Here is a 24,890-nt window from a genome sequence, read left to right as displayed (position 1 = left end):
GCAGCATGTGGCTATTTTTGCACTCTCAGTCAACAATTTTCTGTTTGTGATCCTGAGCCAGATCAGGATTTTCTTCCTGCATTTGTGTCTGCTCAATGCAATTTCTCCTCTTCACACGATTTCCACCATTAACTCTTTGACTGCCAGGCGTTATAAAAACAAAACAAAAAAATCCACAGTGCCAGCTGCTTTTGAGCATTTAAACTCATCTTTCAAGGCAAAAAGAATATTGTTTGCCTTGCATTCCATTCATTGGAATTTTACTAATCATCATGAAACGTCTTTGGCAGTCAAATTAATCACATGAGGACAGAAAAAAAAATTATTTGCGTGTACCTGCGAGGTGAAGTCGTGCTGCTGCAGCTGGCGTCCCTCCCTCAGGTCCCAGCATCGCACCGTGTTGTCCAGGCCTCCCGTCCACAGCTTGGTGCCGTCGTTGGAGATGTCGATGCAGCTGGCGCCGTCCGTGTGGCCCTGGAACTGCCTGCGGCGGCAACATCATATTGGACGTGGTCCACGTTTGACGGCGGCGGCGTCCGAGCCGTTACCTGACGAGCGTCTGGTTGTGCAGGTCCCAGACGACGATGTTGCCGTCGCTGCAGCAGGAGAAGCAGACCTTGTTGTCGGGCGAGATGGCCAGCGCGTAGCAGGCGGGCGCCGACGACGTCAGCTCGGCTTTGATGCGAGGGGTGGGCGTGGCCAGGTCCCAGATGGACAGCGTGCTGGCCTCGCCGCCCACGATCAGCGTGCGCCCGTCGGGTAAGATCTTACACGAGCGGATGTAGTTGTCGCGGTTCTGATGGGGCGAGAGGAGGACGGAAACATACACGATCACATTTTTTATACACATTATTTTGTAACATTTGTGCTTATACCACTTTTTTTTTCAGATTGATACAGTACCATGATGAGTACTCTCTCTGGGTACAGTACTCACCGATACCGAGTATCAACACCTTTAATACTTTTGATATCTAAATTTTCCTTTCTGAAGCAGATGCTGACTTGCCAATGTGTCATACTTCAATATTATAGCGCCAACTACTGCTGAGGACAACTGCTGAGTCAATGTCATTGTTTGTTTGTCTGAAGTATCAGTGTCTGGTATCGGCACACTATGAGTACCAATACCTACAATGAAGGCTGGTATCGGTTCTCGCCCATCCCTAAATTATGCAAAATAAAAGGTAAAAAAAGGAAATGTGCATATTAATTTAAACTTACAATTTAAATAGAATTATTATTATTATAGAATTGTCTTATTTTATTGTATTTGATGTATTTTCATTTGATATTTTTATGGTGTTTATATTTTTAGCACTGCATTTACTGTGTACAACACATTTACATTTATGTGAATTGATTTATGAAATATTTTTGAACATTCTATGGAAATAATAATAATAATAATAATAATAATAATAATAATAATAATATTTATTTACGTTTATTATTTTATGATTTATACAAATTATATGATAAAGTAAAATTTTAATAGGACACTGCAGTTTATTAATCTGATATTTTTATATTTATATTTTATAATTGTAAATGTTATTATGCATTATTTATTTGGATTTATTTGTTCCATAATCAATGTTCCATAGAAATTATATGTTAATACTCAAAAAACAAATAAAAAAAAAACAAAATTAAATTTACTAATTAACATTGATTTTATGTATTTTATACCGATATTGCTTTTGGGCTTTTGTACAGGTTATATACAATTTATATAATCATAAAACAGAATGTAAAAATATTTTAAAATGTAATAAATGAAAAAAATGATTAGTGCTCATATTTTATATTGATGTTATGTATTATTTAAATCTTTTCATTAGAATCATTTACAGAACATGCTTTTATATATTGTTTTGTATAAAAAATTATAAATCTAAATCAAAATATGTACATTATTTATTTGCTATGTATTTATATTATTCTATAATAATGCTGTATTCGATATACAATCCATATGAATGTATTCCTTATGATAAAATGTATTATTACAGCGAATGTAGACATTTCAGGAAGCAACATTTTGTATTTCCGACCATCTTCCATCAGTTAATCTGTCACGTTTTGTGACGAGGGACTTGCCAGGCAATCGAGCTGCGCCATGGGACTCTTGCTGCCGGGCTGGCTGATGTCCCAGACCTTGACGCAGCCTTTGCCGCCCGTGTAGACGTGACGCGTGGACGTGCTGATGGTGACGGCGCACACCACCTCGCCGTGGCTCAGGCTGTGGATCTGCCGCGCGTGGCGAGGGATGCCCGGACCCAGCAGGGCGTCCGGAGGGAAGGGCACCGGCTGCATCTGCCCGTCGGCGCTCACGTGGAATGAGTATGCCCTGCGCATGACAAACAGCCAGGAGGAATTGACAAGATGAAGTCATCCATAAATACCAAACTAGCCAGCCTGCGGGTTCCTGCATCAAGTGAAATGTTTTTGCAGTGGGCGGGGCGGAGTAATTGCTTGGTGTCGGCAGTGCTAATTCAGGATCAATACTGGAGGAGCTGCTAGTCTAGGGTTACTGATGGAAACTGTAACCACAAAGACTGCCACCAGGGGGCAGTATAATAAAGTCAGGAAGAAAACAACTTTCATATTAACTTTGACCCATTAAACTGCAATAAGTTTTTTTTTTTCCAGAGGATAAAGAATATATGTATGTGTGAATATTGTTATATTGTCTGTGTACATGTGTTGATTTGCTGTTTTGTGTTATTCATGAGTCCATCAATGGCAGTTATCATTGGGTGTTAGCAATATGTGAGCGGAAGGCAAAGTAGTTTTGAAGACACATGCAGTTCTCTTCTTCTGCTGAGCATGATAAAAACGGGGTTTCTGCAGGTATCATCAAATCGAATTTAGTGTTTTTAACGCTGTTTTTAATGCAACTTAAAATTAATTTAATGCCAACGTTGCACTGCATATACACAATTAATAACAATTGCATGAATAATTCATAATTAATCACATCATTTTCACAACTCACAATTAATTGTAAATTAATCGAACGTTATATCTGTTCTATATGTACAATAAAATTTATTTTTGAAGTTTTTCATACTCTTTTTAAATAATATAAAAGTGGACAAATATTACAAATGTGGTTGTATCTTTTAGTTCATTGATACAGTAATTTTATAGGAATTCATAAATTCACAGTTAGCATGCAAAACACTGTCATATATTTGTGTTGAAGTAATTTTACTGCCACTAGGTGGCATTAGTGTTTCATGTTGGACATTGGTGTGACACTGACTATTTTAAACAACAATTGTATTTAAATGTTTAATGCCTCTCAATATCATAATTTGTGCTTCTTGTTGACGTTTAATGCTTTTTAATGATCCTCGGAAATCCTGGTAAACTTCAATTGAGAATAGTAGCCAAACTACTACTTGCTGGGAAGTGAGTGATAAAGGTAATAATGGAAGACACATATTTTTGATTCAAATGTTGATGATTATGTAGGTGAGGAAAAACAACAACAACAACTCACGGCTTGCCGCCAGATGAGCCGGGCAGAGAGGACGACAGGCCCGTGGCCCTCAGGTGGGACCGAGAGTCATAAGCCACCTGGTGGGTGGCAGGATCAGACAAAAACAAGGAATTAAGAGTGTGTGCAAAGATTCATCATGTCTGTAACATTATCATCCCGTCACGCACATGAGCAATTGCAAACTTCTCTCGCTGTCACAACACTGTAAAAGAGTGACTGCCTGATAAAGTGCATCTACTTTTGAGCGCTTGGCATCGGACGACGCGCCATAAATCAAAAGCGGGACGGCGACGAGTGATGCGGCTGGCTCACCATGGGGCTTCGGGCGTACGCGCTGGCGGCCGCGCTGATTTGGGGCGAGAGAGTCAGAGCGCCGCCGAAGCCTCCGGGACTGGCCAGCTCCCCGTTGAGCCCTGCGTGGGACACCACGCCAAAATGAGCCGGGTATGAACCGGGGGGCACAGACATGGGGCTGCGCAGTGCTGGGAAAGTCAAGAGGAGGAGGAGGAGAGGAAAAGAGGGACGACAACAAGACATAACACACAAGCACGGTCACAGCGGGGCTGATAGGAAATGAAAATATACAACTATATGATACCACATATTATAATAATGCCCTTAATTATGCATACTTCCTTTAGACCAATTACTACTTCCGTATTAACTAAGGTTTTGGTGTCATTTAATGGCATCTTAAGCAAAAAAAAGAAAAGAAAAAGAAAAAGTGAATTCGTAAACAGCTAACCGTGAATGTTCACTATATTAATTTTTAACTCATTTGCTCCCAAAAACGTAGAAACACGTTCTATTTTAAATGTATTACGTGCCCCAAAGACGTATTTCTACGTTTTTTTTTTGTTGTTGTTTTTTTTTGCATAAAGGCGGCTTTGATGCAGCCTTTCAACTTCACAGAATGGGTGAAAAAAAAAATTGTGGTAATTACAAAAACGGCCAGCAGGTGGCAGCAGAGTACAATAGAAATTGATGAAACTTAGCTATATTCTAATGATAATTGTTGCAGAACGGAAACAGATAGAAATAGAAGAGACTCTGATCTTTCTTTTGGTAGGTTCCATGTTGTTATAGCAATAGAGCACAATATTATGTGGGCCTTGCAAAATCAAATAAAGTTTTGCATAGTGATCTTTTTCCCACCATGTTAAATCATTTCTGATAATTATTGTGAAAATCAGCATCTGTAATAATATACAACTTTTTGAACTGAACTACTGAAATAACTTAATATGATGCTTATTTATTGAGATGCACCTGCAGTTAAAAAAACCCCCAAAAAAGACAATTTGAAGCTGTTCTGTTCTCACCGAGGGGGTCCGCAGCAGACGCCGCTTTGCTGACCAGCCGAAGACAGGAAGTGCTGGGACCGGGCGCTCCCGGTGTTCCCGGGGTGAGGGCCTCGCGGTGGGATGGCGACGGGGTGCTGGACTTAGACAAGGGCGACTGGGATTTATCCATCTGCGGATGACAAACCGTTCATTGGAATAGGAATAAACGGGGAATTTGGGGATGTCACTTATGGGGAGACTTTGAAGGTTAAATAAAGAAATGAAATGTTATATTTGGGGTGATAAATTCATACATTGGATCTATTTTGCCTGCACAATTGTAGCTAATGTTGTGATAGTGCCAAGATGTCGTATCTTGCCTGTGCAGAATCCTTGGCCTTGCCTGGAGCAGGACTACAAGGGTTGGGGGTGGTGGGGGCCTCCGCAGGGCCCGAGGAGCCCGGCAGCTCTTTCCTTAAGGCAGGGGCCCGGTCCAAACCGTTCCCACGGGGAGAATGAGGTGGACTGCCGACAGGGGAGTTGGGCTCCTGAATCACAACAGAAGAACGATACAAGCCAGTATTTAATACACAACTTTTGAGTGACCCAATTTATGTTTGTTTGTTTGTTTGTTTGCTTTTTCCGCCAGATATGTCCCATTACTTGTCTGATTTTTTTTTTTCTTGAGTTGTACAAATAGTGGCAGTGAACTTCACAACAAGCAGCACAATACCCATTTCATTTTCAGTTTAATTACTGAAATTCTATTTAGTATATTTTAATTTATTGTAATACTTGAGTGTCATTTTCTGAAAATAAATAAATACATAAATACATAAATGACTAAAAATAAATAAATACATAAATACATAAATACATAAATAAATAAATAAATAAATACAAATAAAATAAAATAAAAAACAAATGAATGTTTAAAAAAAATCTGTTAGTATTTCGGGCACTGAAACGGATTAATGACTTTTGTATTTAATTCAATGGGGCAAGACGATTTGAGGAATGTGTGAATTTATTACAAGCAGGCTCATGGAAAGAATTAAACTTGTAAATCGACGCACCACCATATTTATAAAGCACATGAGTAGATGATTATTGTTTGTGTGTTAATTAATGAAAAAAGTTGAACCTTTAATATATGCCTAACTCCATGACAAAAATTGTCAGCTTCCCCAAAATTGATACAAAATAAACATTCAATTTCCCCCCACTCTAAATTCATTCAATGAGACATATTGTCCTTTATTTTTATTGTGTATCTTTGTCATTATTAAGTAAATGTGATGAAAAGAGATGCCCATTTTTTAATAAAGCTACTCTCGATCAAACATGGCAAGATGAGGTTGAACGCATCATCTATACGAGGCTGCAGAACCACCTCCTATATAATACGTTAGCACCTTAGTGACCACAACATGATTTCAGGCGACTCAGCATATATTGTGATGTACAGCGACTCAGCAGTGCACACGTCGTCCCCATGTCGAGAATAGATGATGATGATGTTGGCTATTCCGGGATGCGTTCATCACTTTAGCCCAAAAATCCCGCTGCCTCCCCACTACACCGCCTTGTGCTTGACTTAGCACTTCTCACCGGGTCAGCAACTGCAGTACGCACACACCACCGAGCAGAGGAGCCCCCTCCCTCTCCCCGTTATTACACACAATTGTCTGCCTCTGTGCCGGATGCCAACAAGGGAGCACTTGCGCTTTATTGAGTCAAATGAAAATAGCGAGCTTTTCGATAAAAGCACAACATTTTGCTCACTGGAGGATGCATCGTAAGGATTAGTTGGATGAAGCAGACTGTAATGAGAAGGGGAGGAGGGGACGATGGGGGCTGCACAGCGAGGGGAGATATAAGAAACAAAGAAGCAGATTATACAAAGATAAAAATGAGGGAAGAGGAGGTGATGTAAGTTGTACGTACGATTTAAAATAAAATCATCTGTAGACCACTTATTTTTAACAGTGATGTTATTAGATGCATTAGAAATTATATTACTATGTTTTAAGATGAATGATTATGGTGTATTTGCAGTTTACATTATTAATAAGAAAAGGCAAATTGCATCATTGGTTTTTTTGTGTTTAATTGTGTTTTTCCCTAATCTGCAGCAGGATTCGGTATTGGCACTGATACCATATTGCGGCATTTGTACTCGTACTCGTAAAATGCTCCGATACTATGACACTGATACCAGCTTATGTGCATTTGAGGTAATTAATTTTGAATGACAAAAAAGTAGCACCATCTGGTGGACAAATATAAAATATTAAATAAAATTTTTTTTATACGCATACATTGATTTACGTTTGGATAAATGTGAGAGCAAAATTTGTCTTTTTAATGGGACATTTTTTGAAACTTTGCCATTTTAAGCTAATTAGAGATTAGATTTTGCATCCTCATAAAAGCTGCAGCTATGAGCACACTCCTGTTTCACAAGACAAACCCGATGCTCGCTGATAACAAGCTGAAGTCTGCACTCTTACGGAACTTACAAGTTCAATGCAGCGGGAAGCTGAATGTGCAGCACACCTGCTAACTCGTTCACAGGCACCGGCTCAGGTTCTCACATAAAAGTTGAAATATTGAGCCGGCCAAACGAGAATCAAATAAATGCCCATTTTCATGTGGGGATCTATCGCTTGTAATTTCATGGCACGATAAATGTCATTTGTGTCATATGAATGAATTGTGGAGTTAATTAGCTGTGTCAGAGATGTATTCAAGTGCTGTATGAAAAAAAAACAATGAGGATAAATAACGAATATGGCAAGGCTGGAGAATTCTATTACAACCGAACCAGGCTTATTTGTCAGGCTATAACAAAATATGTTTACAGCATATATGTCTTGAGTCACGTGACCGAGGACACCCACTTGTAAACATCCAGGTTTAGATTTCTGAAAAGTTAGCGTACGTGAACACAAGATTTGCTATTTTCATTTGCACTTTCAAGAATTGCAAACATAAACCTGAATGGAAAAGCGAGAAATTGGGATTTTTCAGGGAAAAACACATTTCAGGAAACAGCTTTTGTGAGCGGACCGGATACCACATTGCATGTTTTGACCGGATATTATGCCACACGCACATATGCCATCCATAGCAACACGCCAGCTCAAAATTATGTAAAATTGCTAATTAAGGATGCTAAAAATAAATAAATAATTACACTGACAGTCAGCCGAGTGTCATGTGGAGAGACGCTCTCATATGACGTCACCTCATAGTACAGTACAGCAAAATAATAACAAACGGAAATGGGCAAAAGTTACATATTCCTTTTGTGCATTTTCAATACTGCGCTTACTTTCATCATATATTTACAAATCTATAGCTATGCTCTATACAATGCCATTTTTGTTATTTTTTGGGTTCTGCAATGGATTGGTTTACTTCTTCAGTTTTTTTGGTGAGACTTTTTGGAACAAATCATTCCACTGTACAACATCCTCTGACTACCACAGCAGCTGCTGTCTCACTTCAAACTTTTATAATCTTGAATCTGGTTTGGATTTTATAGGACCACCTGGATTTGTGTCACCCTATTAAGTGCTATAAACTAGCTACATCTTTTTTTTGTGGCATTTTTGTTAGGCGATGTGTCGTGACATCTTTTTCATGTAAAAATGTGTGCCGTTGCTGAATAAAGTTTGAGGGAACCGACCTCATTGGACACGTCCACCACCAGATTGTCCTCACTTTTATCTCCGTCGCTGTCCTGCAAGTAAGAAAAAACACCAATATTTGCTATTAGTGTTCCCCGCAGACACACAAGAGACTTATGTGCTCGCTGAAAGCTTGAATCACATCAACGAGCTTGCGTCCACACACGCGCACGCACATACCGATCGATATGTCAATATCTCTGGCCACACTTTTGCCTCCCTCTTGCTGTCAGTCCACCGGGCAGACTTCGACACGGAGACACTCGTGCGCAAAACATCTGCCGTCACACAAGGTCTCTATTGATCACGCGCACACGTAAGTTGCTCTTTCGCCATCGGTCCACATTTTTTTTGTCGACTTTCCACGAGACATCTCTCTCCGTTTCGCTTCCTACTTTCTGGGGTGAGAATGATGGCACTTAGTCGCCATGGCAACTGAGCTTTGATACCATCAGGGCCCGATGCTCCTCATTGATGAGTGACATCAAGTGTCTAATTAATGCACAGGCCATGTCGTCAAATTGAAGCAGGAAAACAAGAGGCGGGAATGAAAAAAAATAATATCATGAGAAATGAGGAAGAAAAATGAAAAGAGGATAAAGAATCCTTGCAAACGGATGCACTCGGACCGTCAGCGTGATAGTGACTACACTGCCATAGGAAATGCCTCACTCACACTCACAAAAAAAGATTGTTTTTATTGCATACAAGTGCCACAAGATGGCAGCAAAGTACTTACGGTAGCTCAGGTAACGACCAATCACGGCTCACCTCTTTTTCTGAAACCAAGTCATCCATGATTGGTCGTTACCTGAGCCTGGATCAACTGTGATGTCCTTTCACAAAATGGCCGCCCTCAGAGATGGATTAAAACAAGTGGATTTTGCTGCTTATAGTGGAAGTCAACCATCAACATTTCTTGACAATAATATGTTATATGTGACCCCACTAGTCTAAACATGACATTCTGATTAATATTACATTTGTGGAATGTGAGTTATGAAGCAAAATCCAGCCCCCCCCATCTCCATTTTGTCACTTGCTGTCCACTGAAGATGACATCACAGTTACTCAGGGCTTAGGCCAACAACCAATCACAGCTCACCTGTTTTCTGAAGCTGAGCTGTGATTGGTTGTTACCCGATACCTGAGCAACCGTGATGTCATCTTCAGTCGACAGAAAGAGCTAAAATGGCCGCCCCCTGAGATGGATAAAAACGGCTTATTAAGTCATAATCCACTAACGCAATATTAACCAGAGTACCATATTTAGACCAGGCAAGCAGCATAGTACATATATATATATATATATAAAAAAAAAACATTGGGTTGCCTTCCTCTTTAATTTAACTCATATGCCATAAACACAATATTAATCAGAATACTGTGTTTAGACAAGTGATGCTACATTAAAACATATTATTGTAAAGCAAATATTTTGGTTGGCTTCCCCTTTCAAACTCAGAATACAAACTATGTTGTTCATACAGCAATAAAAATAAATAAATAAAATAAAAAAAATAAAAAAACAGCACATACATATGAGTGCGGCGCGAGGGGCTCTTTGTCGTCGCAGCGTCTCCTCTTGGCTTCGGCTCCTCCCTGCGAGGAGGCGTAACCGCCCGATGGCCCCTGACGCTCCTCCGGCGGCTGGCTGTCAGTCGACGACGCCGACTTACTCTGCAAAGGGAGATAACAGAAGGAAATGAAAGGTGCTATAAGCAGTGTTCAACAGGTTCTCGCGATCACGCCAAGCGGGTCATGGGGGTGGAGTTGAAATCCCTTGGAGGAGTTGGCTCTAGTAGAGTGTAGCTTCGAGTTAGCCCAAAATCAGTTTTAAGGAAAATTGGAGGTGAATTTACCTGAGAAGTAACATGGCAGTGTGAAACACAGATGAGGCCGTTAGTCCACGCAGGCGTATTTACGATCAAAGTGTCGGATTGTTTGGGCAAGCGGGGTTCATTCTGAGGGGCCCCTCTATCTCTGTCCACCCCCCCGGGGAGAGGTGCATCACAGCACAGGAAGGAGCTCACAAGGAGGACAGGAAGGAATAACACACAACGGAGCTCGCCTCGCTTCCACATCCAACTCAAACATGTTTCGGCTGATGCCAAATGTTAATTGATCTCTCCACTGGCTGCTTCCTGTGAGGATCGTCTCTGTTGCAGCTTGAAAGTCAACATTGGATATGGAGCAATTAAACTTGCGCTCGGAGTTGGACTGCAGCTCCATGTCAAGGGAGATAAGATGGAGGCTTTTCTGTTTCGGCATAAAAAGACGAGCAACTTGCGCAACTCTTGAAACTGCTTCATTGGACTTCTTTGTCCAAATAAACCGACACTTTCAGGGATTTTACCGACTCAAAAACACTCTATTGCAAGATTGACTTTTTTTTCTTCTTTTTTTAATGAAATATAGTGGCACCTTCAGTTACAAATGACCCAACTTAAGAGTTTTTCAACATCTGAGTTGACATTAAGGTATTTATTTTTTTTAACTCATAAGCATAAAAATTGAGATATAAGCATTCAATGGTGGCAGCAAACGGCAATTGTTTAAAAAAAAATAAAGCAGCAGTTTGGCAGAGAGTAAATAAATCTTTAAAAAAAAAAAAAAAAAGTTTCAAACTGTATTTGACACATCCCAGTTGAAGTTTCCTCTCAAACTAAAAATAATATAAAGAAAATTACAAATTGTGTATTAAAAACCAGAAAACCTTCGCCTTTAAGTACACTAGCTTAATGCTAACACATAATGGGAAACACCATACACAGGCTAAGGAATAGCATGCGTGTCACGGATATTTGAACATAAAATTGTGCATTAACACATTGACAAGAAAATATGACAATACTCACATGATTAATTATCCTCTTTTGGGGGGGGGATCCAACTAATATTGTACTTTATTGAGTCACTTACAGTAGTGGTGAAACTCTTCTTTTTTGTATTTGCATGACTGCATTATACTGCAGTTTAATCATGATGCATTAATGATTTAATTCTTTACATTTTTGCCTTGTTTTTATACAGTTAAATCAAACAATTGTTTTGTGTTTTCTGGGGAGGCTGGAACGGATTAATTGCATTTCCATTCATCTTAATGGGGACCGGTTATTTGAGATCAACTCACTTGTGTGTATGTTTTGAGTTATCAGTGTGTTTACAAACAAATTAAAATCATACCTCAAGGTATTGTTGTTTGTAAAAAGAGGAATGACAGTTTCTTCAGAATGGAAACCATGACTTGGCAACAAAATTATATACAAGTTGTACAGGGTAAGAACATTTGTTGCTGAGCTGTTGCACGTGAGCACATTAATTGTAAACGAATCGACGAACAGCTTTTGCAACACACACTTTGCTGTGCTTGTGTATTTGACTCGCTTTATCAATCGCACACACTTACCCTGCTGGGTGCTCCTTCTGGGATTGGGCGGAGAACGCATGAAAAGAAGAGAAAAAAAGTCAGATAAGAAGGATGAGGAGCAAAAAAGTTGACGTCAGTGCTGATGATGGCAACAGCAGTTAGTCAAGATTCGGACAGCTCCTCTTGCTAAAAATACAATCAACTGCACAACATTCACAAAGATGCCTGATGTGCAAATACTGAATGAACACAAACAACACTTTTTCTTTCGACGTCTTTTCAGTCCGGACTTTTTTTTTTTTTTTTCACAAGTCTCTTGGCACTGAGCCTGAAACAGATAAGCGATGCTGGGGAGGTGAAGGAAAGTTCATGCGTACAAGCTCCTGTCCGCACAGTGCCAGCAGTCTATAATAGTTCAAATGAGGTCCACATTGGCAGGCTTCTGCACTCGCTTCAGTTTTCATCGTTGACAGACAGTTGAAGCTTACTGTCAAACTAAACATGAAACAATGAGAATTAAACGTTTATGTATTTAAAATAATCACGTTTGTCTTAGGAATGATGCTAACAAACGATACAAAACACCAAAGATGAGCTAACAAATAGCATTTTTTTTTTAAATAGCAAATTTTATCAATTTTGTTTGGTCCAAAAGGAACTTACATAATTACAGTGTTGGAAAAATGTTGTCTTCATATGTTTTACGCTTGAACATTTTGTTTGTTTTGTAGAAAAAAAAAAGATTACTTGAATAATCATGATTTCAATTACAGTATTAGAAAATAATTGTGATTAATATTTTTTTCATAATCAAGTAGCCCTATTTAATCATGTTGACATTATTATTATTATTATTATTATTATTATTATTATTATTATTATTTAGAGCTGGGGGGAAAAAAAGTCCACCAAAAAAAAATATCTGGAAACGGGGGCAAGGGTGATTACCCAAGTAACCGATGGTGTAATCGATAGTGTAATCAATTATAAAAAGATTGGTTAGTGGAAGCCCTAATTATTATTAATAATTAATCATCGATGTGAAGACGCTAATCATGTTAACCATTTCTCACAATAATTGGGAAACATAAATACTAAAATGCAAAATTTCTTCCATAATTTAAATTTTCTAATTTTGATAGAAAATCACAATGCTCCAACACTGGTGAGCTATTTATCTTATTATTTTTTTAATAGGCCAGCATACACCACATTGGTGAACCTTGCTGTAATCAATGCAAATCTGAACACGAACTGTGGAGCAACACTTGTCGGAAATTACTATAATACTCATGTGCATATATTCTTTATCCTCTGCAAAGAACACCTACTATTATTGAGCAAAATTGAATTGAAGCAAAAATGTGACAGTCTGATTTGATAAATAACATTCTCAATTGTTTATACAATAACTAATTAAGATCATGAACATGTATGCTGCACTTGTTGAGTACCTCTGAGATGTTCTGGGTCAAGGTGGTTGCGCTCGTCCTTGGCAGCGAGGTGGGCAGAAACGCCTAAGGCCCCCGTCAGCGCCAGCAGCCCGGAGCCCCCCGCGCCCAGAGACAAGCCCGACGGGTGCGGCGTGAGGGGGATGCCCGGGGCGTGGTGGGACAGGTGCTGGAGCTGCTGCTGCTGTGGCCACAGGGGAAAAGAGAAAGGGGGGGGGGGCAGGGCAGGGCGGGGACATTATTAGGAAGGAAGAAAAGAAAAGTGGTCACAATGAAGTGTGAGAGATGAAATCGCAGGAAGGGAAGTTGATTAGCGGATTAAGAGGTCGACACGGTGGATAAAAAGTAAAGACGGGAAAAGGAGGAAATTGAATCATCAGCAAACATGAGGGGAAAGATGTGGAGATGACCATCGGGCCGGGTGAGGTTTCATAAGATGAGATCATAAAACAATTGATGTGTTAAGAATAAAACAGCAGAAGAGAGCGGGGAGATAATATGATTAATGAATGGTAAGGGGGGAGGATGTCGATTAAGGTGACAGAAGAGGAGATAGAAAAAGAAGAAGAAAAAAAAAAAGGGTTGTCACAGGAGTTTTTCAAACTGCAACAACGAGGCACTCTAAAGATGCCACGCATGTGCAAAGCCCCTGTCCACACACACTGGGTATCAAGTCAGACTTAAAAAAAAAAGAAAAAGAGAAATTCCCTCCCAACTCTTTCTACCATTTCTTACCATTACCATTGTGATTTTTGCATACTCATGGTTGACAACGGGGCACTCTAAAGCGACGATGTAAGCTAGATTTTATTTTTTCGCAGCGTATGAAGCTAAAGAAACAACAACAAATGAAGGAGCAGCTAGTCAGTCACTCACACCTTGTCAAGAGTGTTTGTAATGCCACAAGGAACGTGGTACTTAAGGCAGACACGAATGCGATCAGGGTTGTAAAAAATCCCCGTCCACCGAGGCACGGCGTAATCAGTGTACACACGTAACACCGATGTGCGACGGGGACGGCTTGGTCTCGCACCGCTGCACACCAATGTCAGGCTTAATGTTGAGCAATAAATCTCTGCGGATGACGATATCATTTTGAAGGTGATTTGTTTTTCGTTTTCGCACAAGTTATTCGCTGTGGCGGCCCCTGATGGGACAAGCCGAAAGCCGTGACAGCAACTTTTGGTGCTGACAGCATGTGAGCAGAATTTAATAGTCAACTGAATAGATTAAATGCAATAAGAGATGTATTATTTTTGCGTGTGTTTCGTCAAATGAGTTCTGGTGTCCAAAATGTTTGGACAAAAAGCAGCGGAGAATAGTCCAATGTCCATACGCAGCACATACGCTTGCATTAGTTTGCTTGATTTGGAATTTCTGGCAGACTTTGTGTCACTTTTGCTTGCTATGGAGCGTCCACTAAATGATGTAATTCAATCTGTCCAACTCCTTCCGTAAAAGTGAAACAGTAAAACTATTTTTTTTTTTTTGGTCAATATTGAAGATGACATGCTAGTTAGCATGTCACGCTAATGTCTAACGCTAATGTTTGTTGCGACCTCCTCACTACGGTATAAAAGCACCACATACACACTCCTGAAAAGTTTCTTCATTTAAGAACATCTGTAATTCAATCCGTCCAACTTGTTCCTTGAAAGTGAAACAGTATTTTTTGGTTCAATATTGAAGCTGACACGCTAGTTAGCATGTCACGCTAATGGCTAACACCAATGTTTGGTGCTACCGCCTCACTACGGCATAAAAGCACCACATGCACACTCCTGAAAGGTTTCTTCATTTAAGAACATCTGTAGCAGAATTGGAAGAGTTTTGGAAGTGAGATGCAAGCTTGCCAACTTTTTCAAAGTGACCTTTTTTGTGACACTTTTAAGAGCTGTTAGCGGGCAAATTAGCTTGCCAGCAAAAATACAGCAGGAGGACAAATTGCTCCTCCACTCAAACGCTCTTGAGAAAGTATTATGTGAGAAATGGTGAGAAAAATCACATGGACTCAGAACCTAAAGAATGGAAACATCCTTGGCTGTTATTGTGTTTGTGTGGAGGTGACTCACCCCGATGATGGCATTGAGTTCAGCCATGGTCACCTGCTTGGCCCGCTCCACTGCTTGCACCACCTGTTGTTGGTGCTGTACACACATACACATACACACAATGTCACGTAATTGCGCACAAGTATGTTAATCCAACTGAAATTGATGTCAATTGGAAATAATCACTGCATCTCAATTATCACTTAATTATTCAACAGGGTTTCTGCAGGTATAATCAAATGGAATTCATTGCTTTTTAATTCTGTTTTAATGCAACTTAAAACTAATATAAGGACCACATCGTACTGCATATCCACACGCGCGGACATATAGACGGTACGTACATACAAACAAACATATATGCTTAGACTGTTTATATATTAGGGCTGTCAGGGAATTACCATTTTTAAACGCAATTAATCGCATGATTTCCATAGTTATGCAGGATTAATTGTAAATTAATCACACATTATATCTGTTCTAAATGTACAATCAAATATCTTTTTTAAGTTTTTCATATTCTTATTTGACATAAAAGTGGTAAAAAAAAAATATGGTTACCAAATACAATTGTGGTTGTATCTTTTAGTTCATTGATACAGCAATATAGTGAGTAATTCATAAAGTTACAGTTAACAGTGCGTGAAACATTGAGTCATAGATTTGTGTTGAGGAAATTTTCTGCCGCTAGTTGATATTAGTGCTTCATGTTGGACATTGGTGATAGAAACAATGCATTTTTCTTTTTGAATTCAGAGCAATTGGTATTTGGAACATGAACAAACGTTCTCACATTTATTTTTGCTCAACTGTGTTGGAGTGACTATACAACGTCAAGACTGGACTGGCAAAAATAATCAGCCCTGGCATTGTGACTTAGGCTTGCCGGCCCAACCCGATTCCTGACCTCTCTTGGCTACCATGTGGCTCTACCACTGATGATTATTGTTTCAATTTAATCTCTATATTGTAAATGGATGAATGGGATGGTCCTCCTAAATTGTGGGCCAGTCTCGCCGGGTAAAATGGAGGCAAATAATAATTGAATAGCATCAGTTCGGCCCTCAACGAGATAAGATGGAGGCCACCCACCGGGCATCTGTCCTGCATGCCAGATGGCCAGTCCAGCCCTGCACAACGTTGTCAGCAAAATAATTGTATTTAAATTTTTTATGCCTGTCAACATGGTATTTAATGTTTTATGATGCCGTTTAGAAAATGCTTTAATGCTTTTTAATGAGCCCTGTTCAATAAACGTCCACACATGTAAGGTGCTGTCATACATGCCCAAAGATGCACAATCCTCAAATCCAGCATATTTATCCAACGTCCCAATGTAATCAGTCACACACATGCAAAAACACACACACACACACACACACACACACACACACACTGTGTCAATATTGATCAAAGTGACAGAGCCGTGACCTCCCTGTCTGCAGGATGCACATTCATCAGTGCGCGCTCACACCGGGACCAAAAGAAACATGTCTGCAGATTTGTATTCTGTGCACGCGCGCACACACTTTCACCTTACATTGTTTGCAGCGTCACACAGCCTCAGGCAGTTTGCTAAATGCCAGCGATTTTTGACCTTAAAAAAGCTAATTTGCTACCAAATCCCCTTGCGCTCGTGAGGACATGTTGCCCCCTTGTGGTTGAAATGTGCACTTATGAAGCTTGGATGTAAAGTTCTTCTGTCAACCTCATTATTAAAAATCCTACCAGGAGTTCTAAAACACATAAAGTTCACATCCATGTGACTTCCAAATTACATGAACTGATGATGTGGGATCCGCATTTGTTCAGAAATTCTTCCAAAAGACTTGCCCAACAATTATCCTCTTTTTGGAGCCCTTTTGATTTTCCCGTTGTGAGTATTGTTCAATCCAATGAATGTTGTCGAACAAATCCTTTTTAACTACCAGCTGCAGTCAATTGTGATCCCTAATGACAAGTTAATGAGACTTGGCCTTGTTAAAAGACATTCCACTTATTTAAAGAATGAGATGAAAGTACAGATTTAATTGTGTGGCTTAAAAAAATAAATAAATAAATAAATCAAACATAAACGCTAGCATATGCGCCCAATTTTCATTTTTCTAAAATCTTTGAAGAAGTACAATAATGTTCAAAAGTTTGGGGTTACCCAGAAGATTTCAAAACAATAGTTCAAAAGCGTGGGATTCACTTACAACTGTAAAAAAAAACAAAAAAACAAAAAAAAAAACATTAAACGTAAAATGTATAAAAAACGGGATTTTTGATTATTTTAAAGCTATTATAATTGGGGAAAAAATATTGGGGGGAAAAAAAACACTTAGGGATGGACTAGCAGGAGTGCAGTAGGGCTACAAATAAAAATCTGTGCCAATACATCTGTACTCCTACTCGGGCAAAACCCCAAAAAAAAAAAAAAAAAAAAAAAAAGTCCGATACTATGGCACTGATACAATTTGTCAATCAATTTGATAAGTAAACACGGACGCTAAAACTTTGTTATTTTCTTCATTATTATTATTATTATTATTATTTTTATTTTTTTTATTTATTTTTTTGTACATTAACAATGTTTTGACTGTTTTTTTCTGATTAATTTAATGTTATCATGGCTGGAGAAAACCAGTGCTTGTATTTAAAAATAAGGATATTTCTAAACGACCTCAAACTTTTAAACAGTAATGCACATTGTACAATAACTCCAACTTGCAAAATGAACAGTTCAGATAAATTATTTAAAGCCCAAATTTAATATTGCATTAATGTCCATGATGAGTCTATATTACAATCGGGAACTAAAGGCTTACAGATAGCACTCATTAAGATGGCTCATTAAGATGCCATTTCTGTTATGTGTAGAAATAGAAAAAAAATTGCATAAATTTCATGCGATTTTCAGGAAAAAAAATGCTTCATGCTTTATTTTATTGGAAGTTTTATGTATCAATCAGCACTTCTAGTATTGGTGACTACGCAAGAGTTAACTCGCATTGGCCTGATAAAAAGTGGTTATCCAACATCGCTAATGTATGGACTTTTGCAAAAAAAAAAAAAAAAAGGCAGCGAGTTCACATTTTCACCCATATAATTCATCACAGCGAAACGTTTTTGTTTCGGAAGTCAAAGTGGAAAGAAGTGGAATCTGTCTCTGATTACACTGCGGCTTTTGAGGCGGCTGCCAGCCACCTGTAGTTTTGGACGCCACCAGCCTCCAGAGATCGCGCTCTGAACTTGCGGTCTGAATCCCATCCCATCCTTTCCGGGGCCAAAAATACAACAAGAGTTTCCCAAACACCGCAAATCTCAGCGGGAGAAGCGTTTTCCTTTCTCTGTGAAGGGCAGGAAAGGAGACATTTTCCTTGTAGTTTTTTTTTTTTGTAACCTCCTCTCGGCTTGGATTGCCAAGAGCATCCAAAGTTAATGTCGCACCGGGGAGCGAGCGCGAGGGCACCACGGCGGAAGTCACTCGAGCGTCGTTAAAGGTTGCAGACCTGCTCTAATTGGCACACGAGCATGTGAAGAAGCCACAGCTGAAGTGGAAATGGCTTTTCACGCTCGGCACAAGTGCAAATGCGCGAGCCGAGCAGGTGATACGCCGCTGCCCGCTCGAGTCGTGCTGCTCTTAAGGCCTAAATCCTCACAAAGCCCCGCGCGATGTTCTGTAAAGCAAACTCGGTGCACTTGAAGAAGGCCAAGGCGAAAAAGGTGTTGAACAAGTTGGAGAATGTAAAAGTACATAATAAGCGAGGACTAAAGATTGGCTCGCTATACACTTGACCTTTCTCCAATCTTCTCTCAGCCGCAGTTACAGAAAGAGAAATATTTAACTCGCCTGTCGTTCGCTACAAACCTAATTTGAAGGTCAACCGACTACGAATTCTGGGTGAAAAAAATGCCACAAGGACAAAATGTTGGCCTGTAAAAAGCATTTGAAATGGATTGAATTTAAGACGTAGCAGGATTTAAGCCATTCAAATGTTATTTGTTGAATTTGCACATCACTTGCCAATCACAATGGCTTAAGGTAGTCCTCCAGTTACGAACATTTGACCTACAAGACGTTCGCAGATGCGAACAAAGGCTGACTGACGTTCAGAAATGTCATGAAATGCTGTATTGTGCTCGCAAGTCCATATTTTTGAGTGTGCGCCAGATCTTACGCACATCTCATCTCTCTCTCTCCCTCCACCACGTACGGCGGTCGTGGTCGTGGCAAGACACGCCAGGCAATCACCATGTAAACAAAGGTTGCCATTATGAAAAAGTTGGATGAGTGGTGAGAAGTCTCGCTTCAACTCGCCACTCAATAACTACTCCTTCCACCTCTTCTTCCTCCTCCACCATCTATGTAAGCGTATTCATTTACTTTTTTTTTTTTTTATTATTATAGGTATATTGTACTGTATAAAAAAATCACTAGAAATTATTTGTAATTTAATTAAACAGTGTATATTGTATATTATTTATTTATTTATTCATTCAGCTATATTTGTTAATTTAATCAAATTTTATTTTTTTTAATGTGTCTATTTGACTTACAAACAGCTTCTCGGAATCCTTTGTGTTTGTAGGTTGAGGACTACCTGTAAAATATCTATTTTCAGAAAGTTGTGAAGCAACATGTGGTTAATTAAAAATGAATAATAACAATAATAATAATTGTGTTATTTTGGCGGGCCCGCAACGGATTAGTTGCGTTTCAGATCATTTCAATAGGGAATGATGATTTGAGTTCACAGTTGACAGTTGTTTGGGCTGAACAATTTTGAAAACTAGTCTAATTCCATTTTTTTTTTATTACAATAAGCAATACTAGATTTATTATATGTAAATAATTTAGCCTTGTATGCCAGTGTGCCCCCCCCCCCCCCAAAAAAAAAAAAAATGGCAGTCTTTGTGATTTAAAAATTGCATTGTACTACAATGTAATGTTGATTTAAATCTGATTAATTGTTAAATGTTAGTTAAACATCAACAAAGAAACTGTTGGGCATTAGCATTTGTTCCAACAATACCGAAAAGCTTAGTTACAAAGATTTCACCTACCAAACACAAATTCTGTACTTTTTACTTATCTATACCTGCAATCGAATGAATGCAGGTAAAATGCGCACACGTGTCTGGTGAGGATCGCACTCACCTCTTGAGAGAGGAAAGGGATGATCTGAGCGCAGATGGCACTGAGACGCTTCACAATCTCCGCCTGTGATGGGAGGAAATGGAAAGAGAGAGAGAGAGAGAGAGAGAGAGAGAGAGAGAAAGAGAATGGGTGAGCGAGAGTGAGGCTTCTCGATCACATCGCATATGGCAAAGTGCACAATGAACACAGAGCATATGATCCGCATTTACAGCACATTAAGCCTTCGCCGCATCAAAGAAACACGCTTCTAATGAGGTTGTGTCAGAGGAAGAACGTGCTCGCTGGAACAGAGGCAGCCTGAGAGCAACATCACTCTTTTTTTTTTTTTTTGCTCTCTATACTTGTGCAACAACTTCACTCATCATATTACTCTCAGTCTTGGCCCCTTATCCAATGACTGGACACTTCATTAGGTACACCTGCACACTGTAAAGTAGGGGTGGGAAAAGTATACTTCAAATGAGTCATGTCATAGTTGTTGTTGCATTAAGATAGCCATTCATTCATAACACGGAATTAAATTAAAAAAAAAAACGACAGGAAAAGCCTACTAGAACATCTGAAACGTGTATGTGGTTAATTCTAGGCACTTTAAATTGTGGGACGTGTTTAGACATACAGAAGCAATCCCGTTCACTCCTGTCTGTTTGACTGGATTTGGACTGATTTTGCAAGGCCCACAGAATATTGTGTTCTATTGCTATAAAAACATGGAACCTATCAAAATAAAGATTAAAGTCTCCTCTTTCATCAGGAAAAAAAAAGTATATTTCTATTTGTTTCTGTTCCACAGAAATTAGCTTTAGAATATAGCTAAGTTTAATCAATGTTCACAAATCTATTTAGAATTGTGAGTAATTGAGTTTTTTTTTTCAAAATGGCCCTGGTTGATCTCCTTTGCTCTGCTGCCACCTGCTGGTAATAACTAACTAATAACTAATAACTACCATTTCTGCAACCATTCCTTGCAGTTGAGGCTGCATCAAAGCCTTCTGCATGCTCTAGCATTAAAAAACAAAACAAAACAAAAAAACGTATGAATATGTCTTTGGGACACTTAAAAAATTGAAAAAAATGTATTTATAAGTTATTGGGAGAAAATTAGTTAACATGAGTTTGACTGTGATTGGTTAATTGAGCAGGCACACCTGCAAATAGAAAAGGGTGTGCACACTTATGCAACTAGTTTTTTTTTCAGTCTAAAAAAAATGCAACTGATGCTTTTTTGTTTAGTTTTTTTTTTTATCTCACAAAAAAAACTAGCATTTGAACAGGCTTTTGTAGGTTTTCTGAATTAAATATATGCCACCTGCCTTTCAATCATTGTAGACTACAATCTATCTGTGCACTGCATTAGCCTAAAAACATTTGAACACTGTGTTCGTGCACATACACTAACCTCGTTAGCATCCAGCCGCGCACACACGCGCACACAAATCCTGCGCCGTGTGTCTAATTCTATCCGTCTGAGTGCCCTCAGCCTCATTTTGTTCCCTTCCTCACTCAGCCGTTCCCTCTCTTCCTACAACAGCTCTCACACTGAGCCATTATGACGCCATTCAGCCTCCTCTTCCTCTGCTTACCCCCTCCCTCACTGTTTCACTCATCTCTCTCTATTTCCTCCTCTTTTGCTGCTCTTCCTTTTAATTTCTCCATTATGGGCCTCTCTCTCTTCATTACTGCGTCGCTTTCATTCTCTCGATCCGTCGACTTCCCTTCTGCTGGGGGATGACGAGCGCAGGACATGAAAAGGTGGGTGATAAAGAGCAGCGATCTGAGGTTGGAAACAAATCCTCGGCCACGCAAACACGCTCATCTGGATGATGAGCCGGCCTGTCAGTCACAGCGGCGCAATCGCCGCCGCCATCGCGCAAGAGTTGCAAGGACGCAGCCTAATTACATCATACAGTTATTAGCCTGTTTGTGTGTGTAGAACACTGATATGGATTTATGCATGAGGAAATGCAATATTTAGCAACCTGACTGGGTTTTATAACTGAGTGATACCTTGACAAGATTTATTTATTTGTTTCTTGCTTTGTAACCAAGCACGCAGTTTACTTAAGTGGCATCCATGGTATAGAAATATTCTTAGTTAAATAATCCTGAGGTATATTTTTCAAGTACTTATTATTTTTTATTAGTTTAAGGACTTTAAATAGACTTTTTTTAATAATACATTACATTTATCCATCCATTTTCATGACCGTTTATTCCTCACAAGGGTCGTGGGGATGCTGGAGCCTATCCCAGCAAGATTCAGGCAGTAGGTACACCCTGAACTGGTTGCACATTACATTTAAAAAATGTTTAATATAAATATACAGAGAGAGCAAGAGAAATTCATTTGTTTTTTCTTTTAATGAATGAAATAAGAATTTTGAACTGAACTGAAATGGAGAGACAAAACTATTAAATAGTGTAAAATCCTTCTATTTTGAGTAAACAAAATTTTCCCAAATGAACAAAAAATCTGACAATATACATTAATAAGTAAATGTTTTCACCTTATTAAATTATGATTAGAGGATTTAACATTCAATAATCATCAGCAAAAACCAAGCAGAGCGTGATTCCTGTTATCACTCTTCTTCTTTCAAATTTACAACGTTAAAAATATTGTCGACATCTAGTGGCCAACAGTGGAATTACACCCAAAATATACAGGAGGAGAACAAAAGCGAACTATAACAGGACAAAAAAAATAAAAAATATGTGAACTATCAAGACCACAAATTTGAAACTGACAAAGGAGTATGTGAAATCAATATTGCCCATTAAAATGACTTTACACCCTCCAAAAATACCGCTACATTTATAGCTTTTTAAGACAAAAGTGGTACTGTATTGTAAAAACAATTTAAGAATGTAAAGAAAAAACCCCCAGAAAAGTCAAGTCACAAGAACATGTGAAAGCCTCAGAATGATAACCGGCAGTACGTCTGCCTCACAATTCTGAGGTTCTTGGTTTGAATCCTGGCTCCAGCCTCTCTCTATGTGGAATTTGCAAGATCTCCCCATGTCGTCGGGTTTCCTCCCACATTCCAAAGTTAGATTTAAAGACAAGCTTAGACCATCCATCACTTTAAATGTGGCCTGTGATTATCTGGTGATGAGTCCAGTGTGGTTTGTCTCAAGCTCACCCACGACTCAAACGACGACAAACGCTACATAATCAGGATTTGGCGAAAAATGTGATACAAAACATGGCGGCAAGTGATTTTCATCACATCATCAAACTCTAAAAGAAAAGGATCACGTCAGGATGGATCCACGCTTGATGTGTGAAGAAGCGTTCGGGGATGTGAAAATTAAACTGTCAGTTTTTATTGTTTTTTTGTTTTAATTCACTCGCCTCTTTGTGCTTTTGCGGCAACTCTTTTGGTCTGTTTTGACTCCATTACAGCAGGAAATGAAGCGAGGCACGAGGGACTCGCTTGCTCGCGAGAATGCGAGCGTGTACAGTCCACATCGTTTTGCTCTTGATAATCATCTGAACAGAGGCTAACAAAGAGTGCGTGCGTTGGAATCAGCAACATCTGCGAACGAGCAGGCCTTCTCCGATTTGGCAAACGCTCTCGCAATCTGGAAACAATTCAATCAGCCACTCGCCAAACTTTGATTGAAGACACAATATCGGGGCCGGAGCTGCATCATGTTAGCAACTGTCAAGACTTTAGCGTTGGCAAGTCAAGGCGGTTTTATTTATGCACAGCAATAAATACACTGAGGTATTTTTATGAGCGTTACTTAAATATAGAAGTAATCTTAAGTCAAATGGAAAACTGATTGTTGAGGGGATAATTATTCGTAGTTTATTCCCATTCCATAAACTTTTACATGAAAACACAGCATTGTACATACTGCACATATTGTAAACGTTCAAACCAAATTGATATATTTTACAGAAAAAAAATTGTGATACAATGGGACTGCAAAAATAGCAGTGAATTACTGTAATCAGGTAAAAAAAAAGAAAAAAAAAGCAAAGATTTGCCAATTTACCCGCCAGTTTGTTAATTTCTCACCAAAAACAGTAATACACAAGATTTTTGTTCAAGACAATGAATGAGAAAATAAAAAGAATTTCACTCAGCCAAGTATGCAGCCATGCTTCCTTCATACTAAGAATGCAACAATAACAGCAATATGATGATATCGCGATATTGAAAGTGCCACAATATCGTTGTCGTTATGTCACGATATTAAAAGCAGCACATCCGTTAACACGGCGAGGTTATATTCAATTTGTGCGGTTCTAGCACCCTCTGGTGGTTAGTTCATTAGTGCAGTTTAATTTTAAACAGCAATGTTTTGGCCGCTGTGGCGGTTATCACTCCTATAAATCAGTCATATCAGCAAATATTTTTCAATATCTGCATCAAA

The 24,890-nt window shown here is 39.1% G+C and overlaps 1 protein-coding gene across 7 annotated transcripts in view; it reads right to left on the bottom strand.

The window, feature by feature from the left end:
• Nucleotides 1–24,890, bottom strand: part of tle2b (TLE family member 2, transcriptional corepressor b) — an 80,415-nt gene that overhangs the window by 16,730 nt on the left and 38,795 nt on the right. For 4 of the 7 annotated variants that reach the window (XM_077535503.1, XM_077535504.1, XM_077535507.1 and 1 more), the window contains 13 exons: nucleotides 20,505–20,567; nucleotides 15,383–15,457; nucleotides 13,314–13,494; nucleotides 11,899–11,915; nucleotides 10,029–10,169; nucleotides 8,489–8,542; nucleotides 5,175–5,342; nucleotides 4,834–4,984; nucleotides 3,824–3,993; nucleotides 3,512–3,588; nucleotides 2,104–2,353; nucleotides 549–796; nucleotides 337–484 (listed from right to left, as the gene is read on the bottom strand). In XM_077535503.1, the coding sequence (XP_077391629.1) occupies nucleotides 337–484; nucleotides 549–796; nucleotides 2,104–2,353; nucleotides 3,512–3,588; nucleotides 3,824–3,993; nucleotides 4,834–4,984; nucleotides 5,175–5,342; nucleotides 8,489–8,542; nucleotides 10,029–10,169; nucleotides 11,899–11,915; nucleotides 13,314–13,494; nucleotides 15,383–15,457; nucleotides 20,505–20,567 (1,743 nt within the window). The remainder of the gene's footprint in view (nucleotides 1–336; nucleotides 485–548; nucleotides 797–2,103; nucleotides 2,354–3,511; nucleotides 3,589–3,823; nucleotides 3,994–4,833; nucleotides 4,985–5,174; nucleotides 5,343–8,488; nucleotides 8,543–10,028; nucleotides 10,170–11,898; nucleotides 11,916–13,313; nucleotides 13,495–15,382; nucleotides 15,458–20,504; nucleotides 20,568–24,890) is intronic. The other 3 variants (XM_077535505.1, XM_077535510.1, XM_077535506.1) reach the window with 2 other exon arrangements.

Source organism: Festucalex cinctus, chromosome 10 (assembly GCF_051991245.1).
Source record: "Festucalex cinctus isolate MCC-2025b chromosome 10, RoL_Fcin_1.0, whole genome shotgun sequence".
Lineage (NCBI taxonomy): Eukaryota > Metazoa > Chordata > Actinopteri > Syngnathiformes > Syngnathidae > Festucalex > Festucalex cinctus.
This window is presented reverse-complemented; position numbering and strand designations above follow the sequence as displayed.